Source organism: Fukomys damarensis, unplaced genomic scaffold (assembly GCF_012274545.1).
Source record: "Fukomys damarensis isolate Sample0158 unplaced genomic scaffold, DMR_v1.0_HiC HiC_scaffold_16, whole genome shotgun sequence".
Lineage (NCBI taxonomy): Eukaryota > Metazoa > Chordata > Mammalia > Rodentia > Bathyergidae > Fukomys > Fukomys damarensis.
The window spans coordinates 44,547,520-44,561,788 of NW_022900928.1; the positions used below are offsets into that span (position 1 = coordinate 44,547,520).

The following is a 14,269-nucleotide window of genomic DNA, read 5'->3' on the forward strand; positions in this document are numbered from 1 at the left end:
ACAAGTCAACAAGTTGAAAATCAGCCACAAGATGGTCTATTGGTATGAATAAGATAATATGTATTACCTGTGACCTCAAACCATGAACAGATGATTACAAGACCCAGAAAGTTACCTTTGAGTTTGTGTCTTCTCTTCCTCTGGAATTTATATGCACACCGATTACAAACCCACATGAGGCTGATTAATACTGCGGCCAGAGCAGCAAGTAAAGCAATAAAGACAGCAACAAAGTGGAGGTCTTCATAGCGGATCTCTAGAGGTGAGGGAAGGGAGATGAAGGTAAGGTCTCTTTAAATGTCATGACACAGGCCATTCACACAGTTTAGAGGGCCCTGGGGCCCTGGGGCTGTCTTACCAGACACATGCAGCACAATGGAGCCAGACTGGCTGCTCCCCAAGTGCTCTGTCACAGTGATGACATAGTAACCAGAATCCCTCACACCCACACTGAAGAGTTGGATGGAGCCATTGTCAAAGGTGCAGACTCTGTCCTTGTGGCTTTCAGAGATGTTAACCTGAGTCCCTGGTTTCCATTCCACAATCTTCCTCTTGCCCCAGTTGGATATATACTTCCACTCAATGGTGGGCACCCCATGGCAGGAGTAGTCAACTGATAGCAGGATGTCTTCTTGTACAGTGGCATTGATGGTGGACTGAGGAATGTACAGTGATACACCATGACCTGCAAGATTGAGTGGTAAATGTTGGGCACACTTTATATGAATTTAAATCAACTTGATTAATTCATTAGCTTATTTCTTAAGCATTTTCTGAGTGCCTATTATATGCTAGCAGTGTCTTGAGGTGCTGGTCATGACCCTGATTATAAGGGTGGACAAAATACAAGTTTCCCTGTGTCTAGTTTGCATTTGGGGGAGACATACAAGGGTTCAATAAGCAAATGAGATAAAATATGAGATGATAACAGCGCTTTGAAGGTGATGAACAAGGGTAATAGTGACTAATGAAGGTGATACCCAACATTAGATGGTCAGAGAAGAACTCACTAAGGAAATAATGACATTTGAAAAGAGACCTAAAAGTCAAGGAAGAGGCAGCCTTGCAAAGAAAAGGGAAGATCAACACTTCAAATGGAGAAAACAACAGATGAAAAAAGCTGTGTCATGACAGTGAGTATGGCCATGCTTGAAGGTCAAGGAGGCAGCCAGAGTGCTGAAACACCAGGGGAGGTTTAGGTCCTGAGGTTAGGGAGCTAGATGGGAGCAGAGTCACAACATCAGAGACTCAAGGGCCATGGGAAGCTGCAGGATGGCTTAGGCAGCAGGGTGACGTTCCCCATTCAATTGGGAAAGTCTATCATGGAGAACCTACTGGGGGTGGGGGCCAAGTGGGGAGCAGTCAGATGGCTGCTACGGGAGATAAGGAACAGGGGTGGCAGACTCGGAGATGAGTGAGGCATATGGTAGATATCCTGACACATCTCCTAAGAGCAACATAACCATATTATCTATCCCTGAAAATTAACTTTGGTGTACTATTCTCTAATATATAGTATATCTTCAAATTTCTTCAACTGTCCACAAATGACGTCTCCTGTTTTGTTTTGTTTTGTTTTGTTGGTACCAGAGATCAAACTCAGGTCCTTGCATTTGTGAGGCAGGTGGCAGAACCACTGAGCTAAATCCCGGCCCCAAGATGTTTCCTGTTTTAATGCAGAATTAAAAATTGCTGATGGCATTTGATTGTCATGTCTTATCGCCTTTTGCAAAATTTCTCTACCACCTCTTATTTGGGGTGGTGTGCTTTCATGACAATATTTTAGAATACTATTCTAAATTTGTTTCAAGTAATGGCAAAAGTACTGCAAAAGTGGTACTTCCACAATTCACCACTTCAGAAGACAAATGTGGTGAGTTTGTCCTGTGGTTGGGAAGCTGGGTTAGATAGTTTGGGTGGCATCTGACTTGTCTTTCCTTTTCCCTTTTATTGATAAGTCATCATGAAATAATATTTAGAGACTATGTAACTACACAGCAACAGTGGATACACAGATTTTAGTATTTGCTGTTGAACCTCACTTAGATTAGTTATTTCACAGATGGCTGCAAAATGGTCATTTTTTTCAAATCTGTTATTCTTTTAAATTAATTAGTTGGCATTCTATAAAGAAGAGATATTTTTCTATGTACCTGCCCACCCTTTTTTCCTTAGTATCTTTAAAACTAATAGATTTTTCTTATGATGTCACATTCTATTACCATTTCTTTCTGAGTTGTTCTACGTTTGGCCAGTGAGAGCTTCCTCAATACATTTATGTGTTCTTTGAAATGTCCTATTTGGTCTACGGCCATAGAATGCACCCGATTTTATCTAAAATGTCCTATTTCTTTTTAAGCATTTTCTTGGACTAATTACACTTTAATAAGGACCTTCTTGTCTTAAAGCCAACGAATGAGAACTGGGAAATTCTTGCACTGGGGCAGTGTCTTAGTTATTTTTCTTTCATAGCTGAGACAAAATACCCAACATCCAAAGTTAAAGGGGGAAAGGTTTATTTGGCTTAAAGTTCATAGTGATTTCAGTCCATAATTAGCTGGCTCAAAGGCACAGTGGCAGAGCAGCAACAGTTCACAGCGGACAGACAGTAGCAAAGCAACCAGAGCAGAGGGAGAGGCATCACAGAGGAGAAAGTTCATGGAGCCCCAAGGTAGCAAAGGCAACAAGAGACCTTAATAGCGTTTTTCTGCCCCCTTTAACTTATTCAGACTACTTAGGATGTGTATCACTCATACTCTTAATCCTAGTGCCCTCAGGCCTAGCCCCACCATGAATCAGTAACACACCTCCAAAATAGCCCCTCCTTATTCTCATAAGACTTTGGGGAGACATCTAAATAGAAGCCATAACAGGTAGATTGATGAGAAGATCATTTTGGATAAGTATCGTTTTTGCATCCCATACTCACTCACACCACTTGATGTGGCCAGTAGCCCCACTTGTGAGCATCTTGGGGAGAGAAGCCCGGGACATAGTCATGGTGTTAAACTATGCACACACGGGAACTCAGTGAAAGACCGTTGGCCTTCCAAGGTAGAAGGCCAACCTCCCTCCCAGTGTGGAATTAAAAGAGCTCAGCATTCAACCTCTGCCAGAACTCTTTGTTGCAGTGATAAGAGTGCTCTCCACCACAAGGCAACCTTTCTCTACTATGGGAAGCTTGATTTAGGAAGCTGCTCCCTTTATAGTGATGTAGACTACAGAAGTTGTATCCTAGTATATGAAGCCCTTCAAATCCTGAGGACCATTCCCTTGAATCATTGGATCATATCTCATTCAGCCCCTCAATATGTGACCTTTTCTTCCTTTCTTTTTCCTCCTCTCCCTCCTCTCTCCTCTCTTCTCTTCTCCCCTTTCTCTCCTCTTATCCCTCCCCCTTCTCTTGCTCCTTCTGTGCTGGGGTTTGAATCTATGGCCTCATCACTGAGTTATACTCCTAGATTTTAAAAAAAAGGTATCTTGAGACAGGTTCTCATCAGGTTGTCCAGGTTGGCCTCTGACTTGTGATCCTTCTGCATCAGCCTCCAGAGTAGCTGGGATTACAGGAGTGTGCCGCCATGCCCAGAAGCACACAGTTATCCTTTAACACAGAAAAAAACAAAAAACAAAAAAACAAAAAAACAAAACTTTAAGGCTCCTTCAATTAGAAAAAAAAAAGGACAAATTCAGGTCAGCCCTTAGAGGGCAGAACTCATGGTGTTTACAATGTTTGGCACATAATGATTGGTCAATAAATATTTGTGGAGTAAATGAGCAAGTGAATGACCAAATATTTATAGAAATAAGCATCAGCTGATTCTTGATAGGAATCTTGCTGCTTGCATGGTTTGAGAAATTAGGTACATATAAAAGCTAGCATATAGAGAGGAAAGAAAACTATAGTTCAGGATTTTACATGCCAATCATTATGCACTTTGCAATCATTATCTCTTATTTTTTTAATGAGTGTCAGTAGCATGCTCACATAATAATGAATGGCAAAGGTGAATTTTCAAGGTTGTTCTGCCTGGTTCCAAACCCTGTTTTCTCTCTCTCTCTCTCTCTCTCTCTCTCTCTCTCTCTCTCTCTCTCTCTCTCTCTCTTTCTTTCTATTTATCTGTATTCCTGATTTTCCTGAACTCAGATACAGTTAGAACAGTGATTACAATAAAATTTAGAGATCTAATGATAAATTTTTGTCATAATCTCTGTGCAGTTCACGTACCATCCGTTAATTATGTTGGTTAAGGTAGTGACAGACTCATCTCCAACCCTTTTAAAAGTCTTAGGAGCTGTGTCTCACCCCTGCAATCCCACAACTGAGGAAGCTTGAGGCAGGAGGACTTTGTGCTTCTCCTAGGCAACTTAGTGAAAAAAGTACTCTATTTACTCTGTTTCTGATTTTGATGTTTTTTAGATTCCACATATAAGTAAAACTGATCATAGAATATTTGCCTTTTTCTGTCTGGCTTATTTCACTTAGCACAATATCCTGCAGGTTCATCTGTGTAACCACAAATGGAAGGATAATGTATTTCTTATGGGTGGACAACACAAATATTCTATAATTTCTTTGTGTATTTATCTATCCATGGACATTTAGGTGGTTTCCAGGTCTTAGCTATTGTAAGTAATGCTGTAATGAACATGGGAGTACAGATGTCTCTACAACACACAGATTTCATATTGTTTGGTTACATGCCCAGAATATCTAGATCATATTATGTGTGGTTATATTTTTAATTTTTTTTTTGAGACAAGGTCTCACTATGTAGTTGAGACTGACCTGGAACTCACTGTGTGGCCCAGGCTGGTCTCAAACTCACAGCAATCCTCCTGCCTCAGCCTCCCAAGTGCTGAGATTACAGGTGTGTGCCACCACGCCCGGCTATATTTTTAATATTTTGAAGGACTGCCATATTGTTTTCCATAGTGACTACACTAATTTGTATTCCCATCATGTGTGAAGGATTTGTCTTCTCCACAATATTTCCAGCATTTTGTTACCTTTAGTTGTTTTAATAATAGGCATTTTAACAGTTGTGAAGTGATATTTCATTGTGATTCTGATGTGCACTTCTCTGATATTTAATGATGTTGAGTAGTTCTTCATGTACCTGTATCTTCTTTGAAGAAATGACTATTTGGTTCCTCTGTCCATTTTTAATTAGGTTATTATTATTATTTGCTATTGAATTGTAAGAGTTCCTTCATATTATATAATATATAACATATATGTACATGTATATATACTATATGTTTATATAGTATATTATATATTGTATATATCACACACTAACCATTTGACAGATTTGCAAATATGTTTTTGAATTCTGTAGATTCTTTTTTTTGTTGTTAATCATTCCTTTCCATTGCAGAGCAACATCAAGTTGTCCTATGAATTTATTTTTGCTTTTGTTGCTTATATGCACTTTTAACACCATAATTCCCCCTCTCCCATAGTTGCCAATACCAGGGTCTGGAACAGTTCTCCTTATGCCTTCTTCTAGAAGTTTTATGGTTTCAGGCCTTACTTATGAATCTTCAGTCCATTTTTCTGAGTGATGTAAGATAAAGGCCCATTTTCATTCTTTCACACATGAACGTCCAGTTTTTTTTTCTAACATGATTTGTGAAGAGACTATCCTTTCCCTATTGTGCATTCAAGGTGCCATTGTCAAATACTAGTGTGTGGGTTTGTTTCTGGGCTCTGTTACATTCCATTTGTCCTCATGTCTGTTTTGATGCCAATCCCATATTGTTTTAACCAATATAACTTTGTAATACACTTTGAAATCAGAAAATGTGATGTCTTCAGCTTTGTTCTTTCTCCAGAAGAAGATTGTTTTGCTATTCAGTGTTCTTTGTGGCTCTTTATGAATTTTGAATTGTTTTTCAACTTGTGTGTGTGTGTGTGTGTGTGTGTGTGTGCATGCGTGTCTGTGTGCGGTGCTGAGCGTTTCAAACCAGATCCTCAATCATGGTAGGCAAGCACTCTACCACTGAACTACTCCTTCATCCATGTTTTTTCAATTTCTATGAAGAATGTCCCTTTTTTCTGTAGTGAGGATCTAACCTATGGCCTTATGGATGGTAGGCAAGTGTTCTTTCCACCACTGAGCTACATCCCAAGCCTGCCATTGGAATTTTGAAAGGGACTGTATTGAATCTGTAAATTGCTTTGGGTAGTATGGACTTTAACAATTTTAATTTTTCTGATTTTATTTTTCTTCCATTTATTTATGTCTTCTTTAATTTCTCTTATCAATGTCTTATAATTTAGAATGTACAGATCATTTATCTCCTTGGTTAATTTTATTCCTAAGTTTTTTATGCTGTTGTAGTAAATGAGATTTTTTTCATTTTTTTTCTCAGTTCATTGTCACTGTACAGAAATGTGACCAATTTTTGTATGGTGCTCATACATATGTGAGAAACCATGTGGTATTTAAATTTCTGTGTCTGTTTTTTTTTCACTTAACATTATAATCTTAAAATAATTACGACCTTAAGGTGCACCCCTTTCCCTACAAATGCTCAAGTTTATCTTTCTTTATGACAGGGTAGTATTCCTTTCTATATAAAGACCACATTTTCTTTATCCATTCATCTGTTTATGGACATATAGGCTGCCTTTCAAGATTTAACTATTATGAATTAAGTTGCTATAAACACGAGTATGTATATATCCCTGTAATATGATGTCTTTAACTCTTTTGGGAGTCTACCTAGAAGGAGAATAGCTGGTTCAAAAGGAATTTCTAGTTTTAGTTTTGGACTCTTCATACAGATTTCCATAGTGGTTGCACTAGTAACATTCCCACCAACAATGTCTAGGGGTTTCTTTTTCCCCACAGCCTTACAGCATTGCTTATTATTTGATTTCTTGGTGATAGCCATTCTTTCTGGGATAAGATAGAATCTCAGTGTTCTTTTAATTTGCATTTGTCTAATGGCCAGCAGTGTTGAACATTTCTCTTTGTATTTATTGACCGTTTGCTTGGGAAGTGTCTATTCATTCACTTGCCCATTTTTGGTTGGGTCTTTAATTTTGGGGTTCTAATTTTTTTAGTTCTTTACATATTCTAGATATTAGTATTCTGTCTGAAGAATAGCTGGCAAAATGTTACTCTACTTCTGTAAGTTTTTTTTTCCACTCTGTTGTTTACTTCTTTTGCTGTGCAGAGCATTTTAATTTGATATGATCCCATTTGTTGCTTCTTGCTACTATTTCCTGTGCAATCAGAGTTCTATCAGAAAGTCCTAGCCTATGCTTATGACTTCAAAAGTTTTACCTATTTTATTTTCCAGCAGGTTAAGTGTTTCTGTTTTAACATTTCATTTTTTGATCCACTTGATTTTAGTTTAGTATATGGTGAAGGATAAGGGTCTAGATTGTATCTTCTTTATGTTGACAGCCAGTTTTCCCAGTACCATTTATTAGTTTCCTCCAATGTATGGTTTTGGCTTCTTTTTCAAAGATCAAATAGTTGAATTACTCCTCTTCCATTTTATTAATATTCATGTCAGTTTTTGTTCCAGTTTCTGGTGTGTGTATGTGTTTTTAATCACTGTAGCTTTGTAATGACTGTAATGATGCTCATTTTGCTCTTGTTACCAAGGATTGCTTTTGTTATTTTGGGTCTTTTCTGATTCCATATGTATTTTGGGATCTTTTACTCCAGTTCTATAAAGAATGCTGTTGGTATTTTGATAGGGATTACATTAAATCTGTATAACAATCTTGGACGTATGGCCATTTTTATTATATTGGTTTTGTCTGTTCAGGAGAAGGGGATATCTTTCCATTTTCTGATACAGTTGGCATTAATTCTTTACATGTTTGGTAAAATTCACCAGGGAAGTCATCTGGCCCTACACCTTTCCTTTTTGGGAGGTTCTTGACTACCAACCCAATCATTTTTTTCATTATTAGTCTCCTCAGATTTTCTGTTTCTTCATGATTCAGTTTTGGTAGGCTGTATGAGTCTAGGAATCTATCCATTTCTTTATTGGTCTTCCAATTTATTGACATATGATTGTTCAAAGTAGTTTTATAATCTTTTGTATTTATGTAGTATTCTTTTTATTGAAAGTTTTATTTGTTTGTTTCCTACTAAGGGTTTTTCAATTTTGTTTATCTTTCCCCAACAATAAAATCTTAGTCTTGTTTTGTTTTGTTTTGTTGGTACCTCAGGGCCTTGCACTTGTGAGGCAGGTGTGGTGCCACTGAACTAAATCCCTGGCCCTTAAAATCTTAATTTTATTGATCTTTCATTTTTTTGTTCTCTGTGTCACTTATTTCTGATATCATTATTTCCTTCCATTGGCTACCTTTTGGCTTATTTTGTTCTTCTTTTTCTAGTTTGACATGTAAGGGTACATTGCTTACTGGACATCTTTTTTCTTAATATAGGCATTTATAGCTATACATTTTCTCAGAACTGCCTTTGCTACACTATATAAATTTTCTTATGTTGCCAGGCAGAGTGGTACATATGTATATTCCCAGCTACTCAGGGGGTTTAGTCAGGAGGATTGTAAGGGAAACTCAGTGAAATACTGTCTCAAAATAAACTGTAGCTCAGTAGTAGAGTATCACTGGGTTCAATCCCTAATATTAGTTTGGTGGAGGATGTTATGTTCCCATTTTTTTTTGTACCAGGGATTGAACTTGAGTACTTGAGCCTGCAAGGTAGGCGGCAGAACCAGTGAGCTAAATTCCTAGCCCAATGTTTCCATTTTTGTGTGTTTCAAGATTTTAAAATTTCATTTTTTATTTTTCTCTTTGATCCATTGGTTGTCCAGGAGTATATTGTTTAATATCCACTTATTTGAGAACTTCCAATTTTCCCCATTATTACTTTCTAATTTCATATTATTATGGTCAGAAAAGATATTTGATAGGATTTAAATCTTGTCTTTGTTAAGAGTTGAGAAAAGAGAGGAGACCAGCAGCACTTTGCAACCCTCTGGTGGGCCTGTCTCTTCCTCACAGAACAACAGAGGAGCATGGAAGTAGCATGAGACCCTCAGGTAGGCCCACCTCTTTGGACCAGCGCACTAGAGGAGCCCAGCAGCACAGGTGCCAACACAGTAGTGTCTGTGCCTGCCCCATAGAAAAATAAGAGAAAGAGGTCCTCTCTGAGGCTCCTAGATGAAACTTGAAGCCCACTGGAAAAGTGAAGAAAATCTCTGTGATAAAGGCACAACACACCATCATAGTTGGTAAACTAGAAGAACCAGCACCTCACTTAGGAACCTGGTCTAATTTCAGGGGAAAGACAGCTGGAAACTGCAGTAAAAACTTGCAGAGTTCTGACCAGCTGGAGGTCAGAGATCTCAACTTGGGCCTTGCAGACAGAAATAAGCCTGAACCTCAGGGGTCAGCTGCTGGCTTACTGAGACTTAGATCTGCATACTCCTGCCCACACTGTCTATTGTATCAACAGAGGCATATCATGAAGGAGGCCTTCTATTCCTATTTATATTTTTTATTTTCAAAGGAATATTTTTCTCTTATCTTTAATCCTTTAAAACATTTTTGTCTTTATTTTCTCAAACTTTTTCCTTTTTTATCTTCTCTTTCTTATCTTTCTTGCTCTCTCTCTCCCTTTCTGTTCCTCTTCCTATCCTAATTCAAATTTATTTTCTTTCTTTTCCTTTTCTTCTATTTTTCCTTCTCTCAATTGCCATTCATTTTAAATTTTGTGTATATTTTGTTCTGTCTTCTCCTCTTCTCTTCAACAACTCCCTAGAACTTGTGTGGTCTCCCTGTGTCTTCTGACCTCACTCCTAACCTTTCTCTATCCTATCTATCTATCCCTGCCTCCCCAACTCCTTCTAAATCCCCATCCTGAAGGGTAAAGTTGCTATATTTAAGAGTTTATTCACTACAAACATATTTTGGACTAATCCTTGATTTTGATTTAATTCACACAGTTAAAGACTAATAGACTAATAACTACCACAAATTGTCATTTTCTAAGCTATGCTTGGTGCTATTATGTTGCTGATTGTATCACTTGGGCTACAGTGTTGTGATTGATCTAATTAGTTGTCCTCTTTGGTAAGATGAAAATGAGATTGCCTTGGAGTCATTAGTGACTCAAAACCTAAAGACCAGCTATATCTGGAAGATCAAAGTGATAACCCAGGAATTAATCCAAGGACAACACCAACAACAAAAATAGAAATGAGAAGACATTTAAACAATGAAAACACAGACTTCCACCTCACCAAAAGCAAACTCTGGGGAAAATGAGGTGGAAAAGTTGACAGCCAATCATCTGGACACCCTGAACCAATAGCACAGGAAGTGAAAAAAAAAAAAAAAAAACAGATAAAAGAGTCTTTAGAAAAATTCAAAACAAACAATTTCCCAGATAACCACACAGATGGTGAGAAGAATGAAAGACATGATTAGAGACTCTAGAACAGAAACAGATTAAAAAAAAAAAAAAAAGATGAGCTCAGGACCATGATGGAGACCATGAATGCCCAGCATAGGAAAGAAATGGAGCCAGGCATGGTGGTGCATGACAGTAATCCCAGCACTCGGGAGACTGAGGCAGAAGGATCGCTGTGAGTTCAAGCCCAGCCTGGGCTACATAGTGAGGTCCAGGTCAGTCTCAACTACCTAGTGAGACCCTGTCTCAAAAACCAAAAACCAAAAAAAAAAAAAAAAAAAAAAGAAAAGAAAAGAAATGGAAACCTTGAATGAGAAATCAATCCAACAATCCTTAGATGATGCAAACAAGAATAATATAAAGCTGAAAGGAATCCATTATATAGCAGGACAAAGTACAAATGACATAAAAAAATGTTCACAGAATTAATGACAGAAAACTTCCCAAACAGAAGAGAAGAATTTGACATACGTATAAATGAGGCATATATGGCTCCAACTAGCCATGATAAAAAAACCTACACCTAGATATATAATAAGATCCTGAAATCCAACAGAAGAAGAAAATACTGCAAGCAGTTAGAGAAAAGAAACAAATCACATACAAAGGAAAGCCCATCAAAATCACAGCAGACTTTTTAACAGAAATCCTCAAGTCAAGGAGAGAGCCTGGAGTGACATGTTTCAAGTTCTAAAAGAAAGCAACCTCCAGGGACTGGGGATTTAGCTCAGTGGTTCAGCTGCCTGCCTTGCAAGCACAAGGACCTGAGTTCAGTCCCCAGTACCAAAAAAAAAAAAAAAAAAGCAACCTCCAACCTAGACTGATGTATCCTGCAAAATTATCTTTCAAAATTGATGGGGGAATAAGATACTTGCACGACAAAGAGCACCTGATAAATTTCATGAACACCAAACTGGCACTCCACACACTTCTAAACAATATCCTGGAAAAATAAAATGGAGGCCACAACTCCATAAGGGCCAACGGAGCAAATATACCAGGCAAGGCAAGAAGTTAAAGGGAGAGAGGGAAAAATAAAAAAGAAATTAAAGAACCCAAAACTGGAAAATAACATGACAATGAAAAGCCAATACATAACAGTTATAACCATCAATGTTAATGGCTTCAGTTCACCAATCAAAAACAGTCTGGCAGAATGGATTAAGAAGCAAAATCTAACTATGTGCTTGTGCTGTATACAAGAAACCCTCTTAATCCACAAAGAAATTCATAGACTGAGAGTAAAAGGATGGAAAACAGTTCTCCATGTGACAAGAGGCCAGAAAAAAGTGGGGGTAGCTATCTTATTTGCAGACAGAGTAGGTTTCAAATCAAAACTAATTAAAAGAGACAAAGAAGACCACTACATCCTTCTAAAGGGAACAATACAAGAGGAAGAAATGATAACCATAAATATATATGCACCCAATACTAATGCCTCAACTATACAAAACAAATATTAATGGATATGAATAATGAAATAAGCACTAATACAATTGTAGTGGGGGACCTCAATACTCCACTGACACAAATAGACAGATCATCTAGACAAAAAACAACAATGAAATAACAGAACTGAACCAAGTCAGAATAAATGGACTTAGTAGATGTCTACAGAGTGTTCCACCCCACAAAATCAGAATATGCATTCTTTTCAGCCACAAATGGGTCATTCTCCAAATAGACCACATGCTACCTCATAGAACAAGCTTAAATAAGTGCAAAGGAATTGAAGTTATGACCTGTATATTATCAGATCATAGTGCAATTAAACTGGAGATCAGTAGCCTAAGAAACTGCAAGAACTTCACAAACACATGGAAGTTAAACACCACCCTGCTGAACAACCATTGGATCATAGAAAAAATTAGATAGCTTCTACATTTAAATGACAATGCCAATACAACATACAGGAATCTATGGAACATAATGAAAGCAGTTCTATGAAGGAAATTCATAGCAATAAATGCCCATACTAGGAAAACAGAATGAGTTCAAATAAACAACCTAATGCTTAACCTTAAGCTCCTAGCTGGGCTGGGGTTTAGCTCAGCGGTTTGGTGGCCTGCCTTGCAAGTGCAAGGACCCAAGTTCAATCCCCGGTACCAAAACAAAAACAAAAACAAAAAAAAGCTCCTAGAAGAAGAGAAAAACAAACTGAAACCTTGTACAAGGAAGAAATTATAAAGATCAGAGCAGAAACCAATGCAATAGAAAAAAATCAATAAATCAAAGAGCTGGTTTTTCAGAAGAATAAATAAAATCTATAAACTCTTAGCTAATCTTATCAAAAAAAGGAAAGAGGGGCCGGGGATTTAGCTCAGCGGTTTGGTGGCCTGCCTTGCAAATGCAAGGACTAGAGTTCTACACCCCGGAAAAAAAAAAAAAAAAAAAAAAAAAAAAAAAAAAAAAAAAAGGAAAGAAAAGGCTCAACTCCATGCAATTCAGAATGAAAAAGGTGAAGTCACAGCAGATCCACCAGAAATCCAAAGGATCATCAATACCTACTTCAAGAATCTATATGCTAATAAAATGGAAAATACACAGAAGTGGACAGATTCCTAGATACATATGAACTTCCCAAGTTCAATAAAGAAAATATAAAAGGTCTAAATATCCCAATTACATTCAGTAAAATTGAAAATGTAATTAAAACATTGCCAACAAAGAACAGCCCAGGTCCTAATGATTTCACTGCTGAATTATACAAGACATTTAGAGAAGAACTATCATCACTACTCTTTAAACTCTTCAGTGAAATTGAAAGGGAAGCAATACTTCCAAATTGATTCCTGGAAGTTTTGATTCCAATACGAGGGAAAGACTCAACCAAAAAGAGAAGTATGGGCCAATCTCCCTAATGAACAAAGATGCAGAAATCCTCAATAATATTCAGGAAACAGAATAGAGAAGATCATCAAGATCATATACCCTGACCAAGTCAGAATTATACCAGGGATACAAGGATGGTTCAACATATATAAATCAACAAGTGTAATATACTATATTAACAGAGTCAAGGACAAAAACCACATGATCATCTCAGATGCATAAAAAGCATTTGACAAAATTCAACATCTATTCACGATAAAAACCCTACAGAGAGGAAGGCCCCAAAGACCCCAGAGGGGGTCTCTTCAGCTGCCTGCCTGCCTGCTATCACCCGGCGGCGGGCATGTGACCTCCCGGCCTGTGCGACATCAGACCAGGAAGGCCCCAAAGACCCCGGAGGGTGTCTCTTCAGCTGCCTGCCTGCCTGGGATCACCCGGCGGCAGGCGCGACCTCCCAGCCTGCGCGCGACCTCCCGGCCTGCACGACAACAGACCCAGGAAGGAAGGTAGCCACACGGGCGCCCTTGAAACACCCCCACGCCCGCCCCCGTTCTCAAAGCTCCTGACTGAGCCAGTCCTTAGACCAACTCTGCAGAGGCATAGGTTCTCATGAAGGGTAGTTTTCTCAGCTCCCAACTTTGAACATCTTTAAAGAAAGGGCAGGGGAAACCTGTAATAGAACTGAGTGGAGTTCAACCCTGAGGGTAAGGAAACTAAAGTTAGGCCTTGTAGATTGTGTTCAGTCTCAGTCATGGGGAACAGCCATTGGCTAGCTGAGACCAGGGGATTTGGTTCCGCATATGGCTGTGCATGTGGTATAATATGAGATCAGAGACAGCCTGAAAGAGGACCTTCAAATTCTTTTTTTTCTCTCTCTCTTTTTTCTTTTTTCCTCATTCCACCCTAAAATTTCTTTCTTTTTTCTGTCCTCTCTCTCCAACTAAGTCTCTTGCTCCACCATATTGTCCCTCATCTCCCTTTTTATTCCAGCTCCTGAATAACTCAGACTTCTTCTTTTATTATTTTTT

General features: G+C 38.2%; 1 protein-coding gene across 3 annotated transcripts in view; it reads right to left on the bottom strand.

The window, feature by feature from the left end:
- Positions 1–14,269, bottom strand: part of Vstm5 (V-set and transmembrane domain containing 5) — a 42,105-nt gene that overhangs the window by 2,215 nt on the left and 25,621 nt on the right. For 2 of the 3 annotated variants that reach the window (XR_004517457.1, XM_010633669.3), the window contains exons 2-3: positions 359–685; positions 116–256 (exon numbers count right to left, since the gene is read on the bottom strand). Coding sequence is in view for 2 of the 3 variants with exons in the window: in XM_010633669.3 (XP_010631971.1) it covers positions 116–256; positions 359–685 (468 nt within the window). In the remaining variant the exon portion in view is untranslated. Of the gene's footprint in view, positions 1–14; positions 257–358; positions 686–14,269 lie in introns of those variants that run through there. The other variant, XM_019208894.2, reaches the window with a different exon arrangement.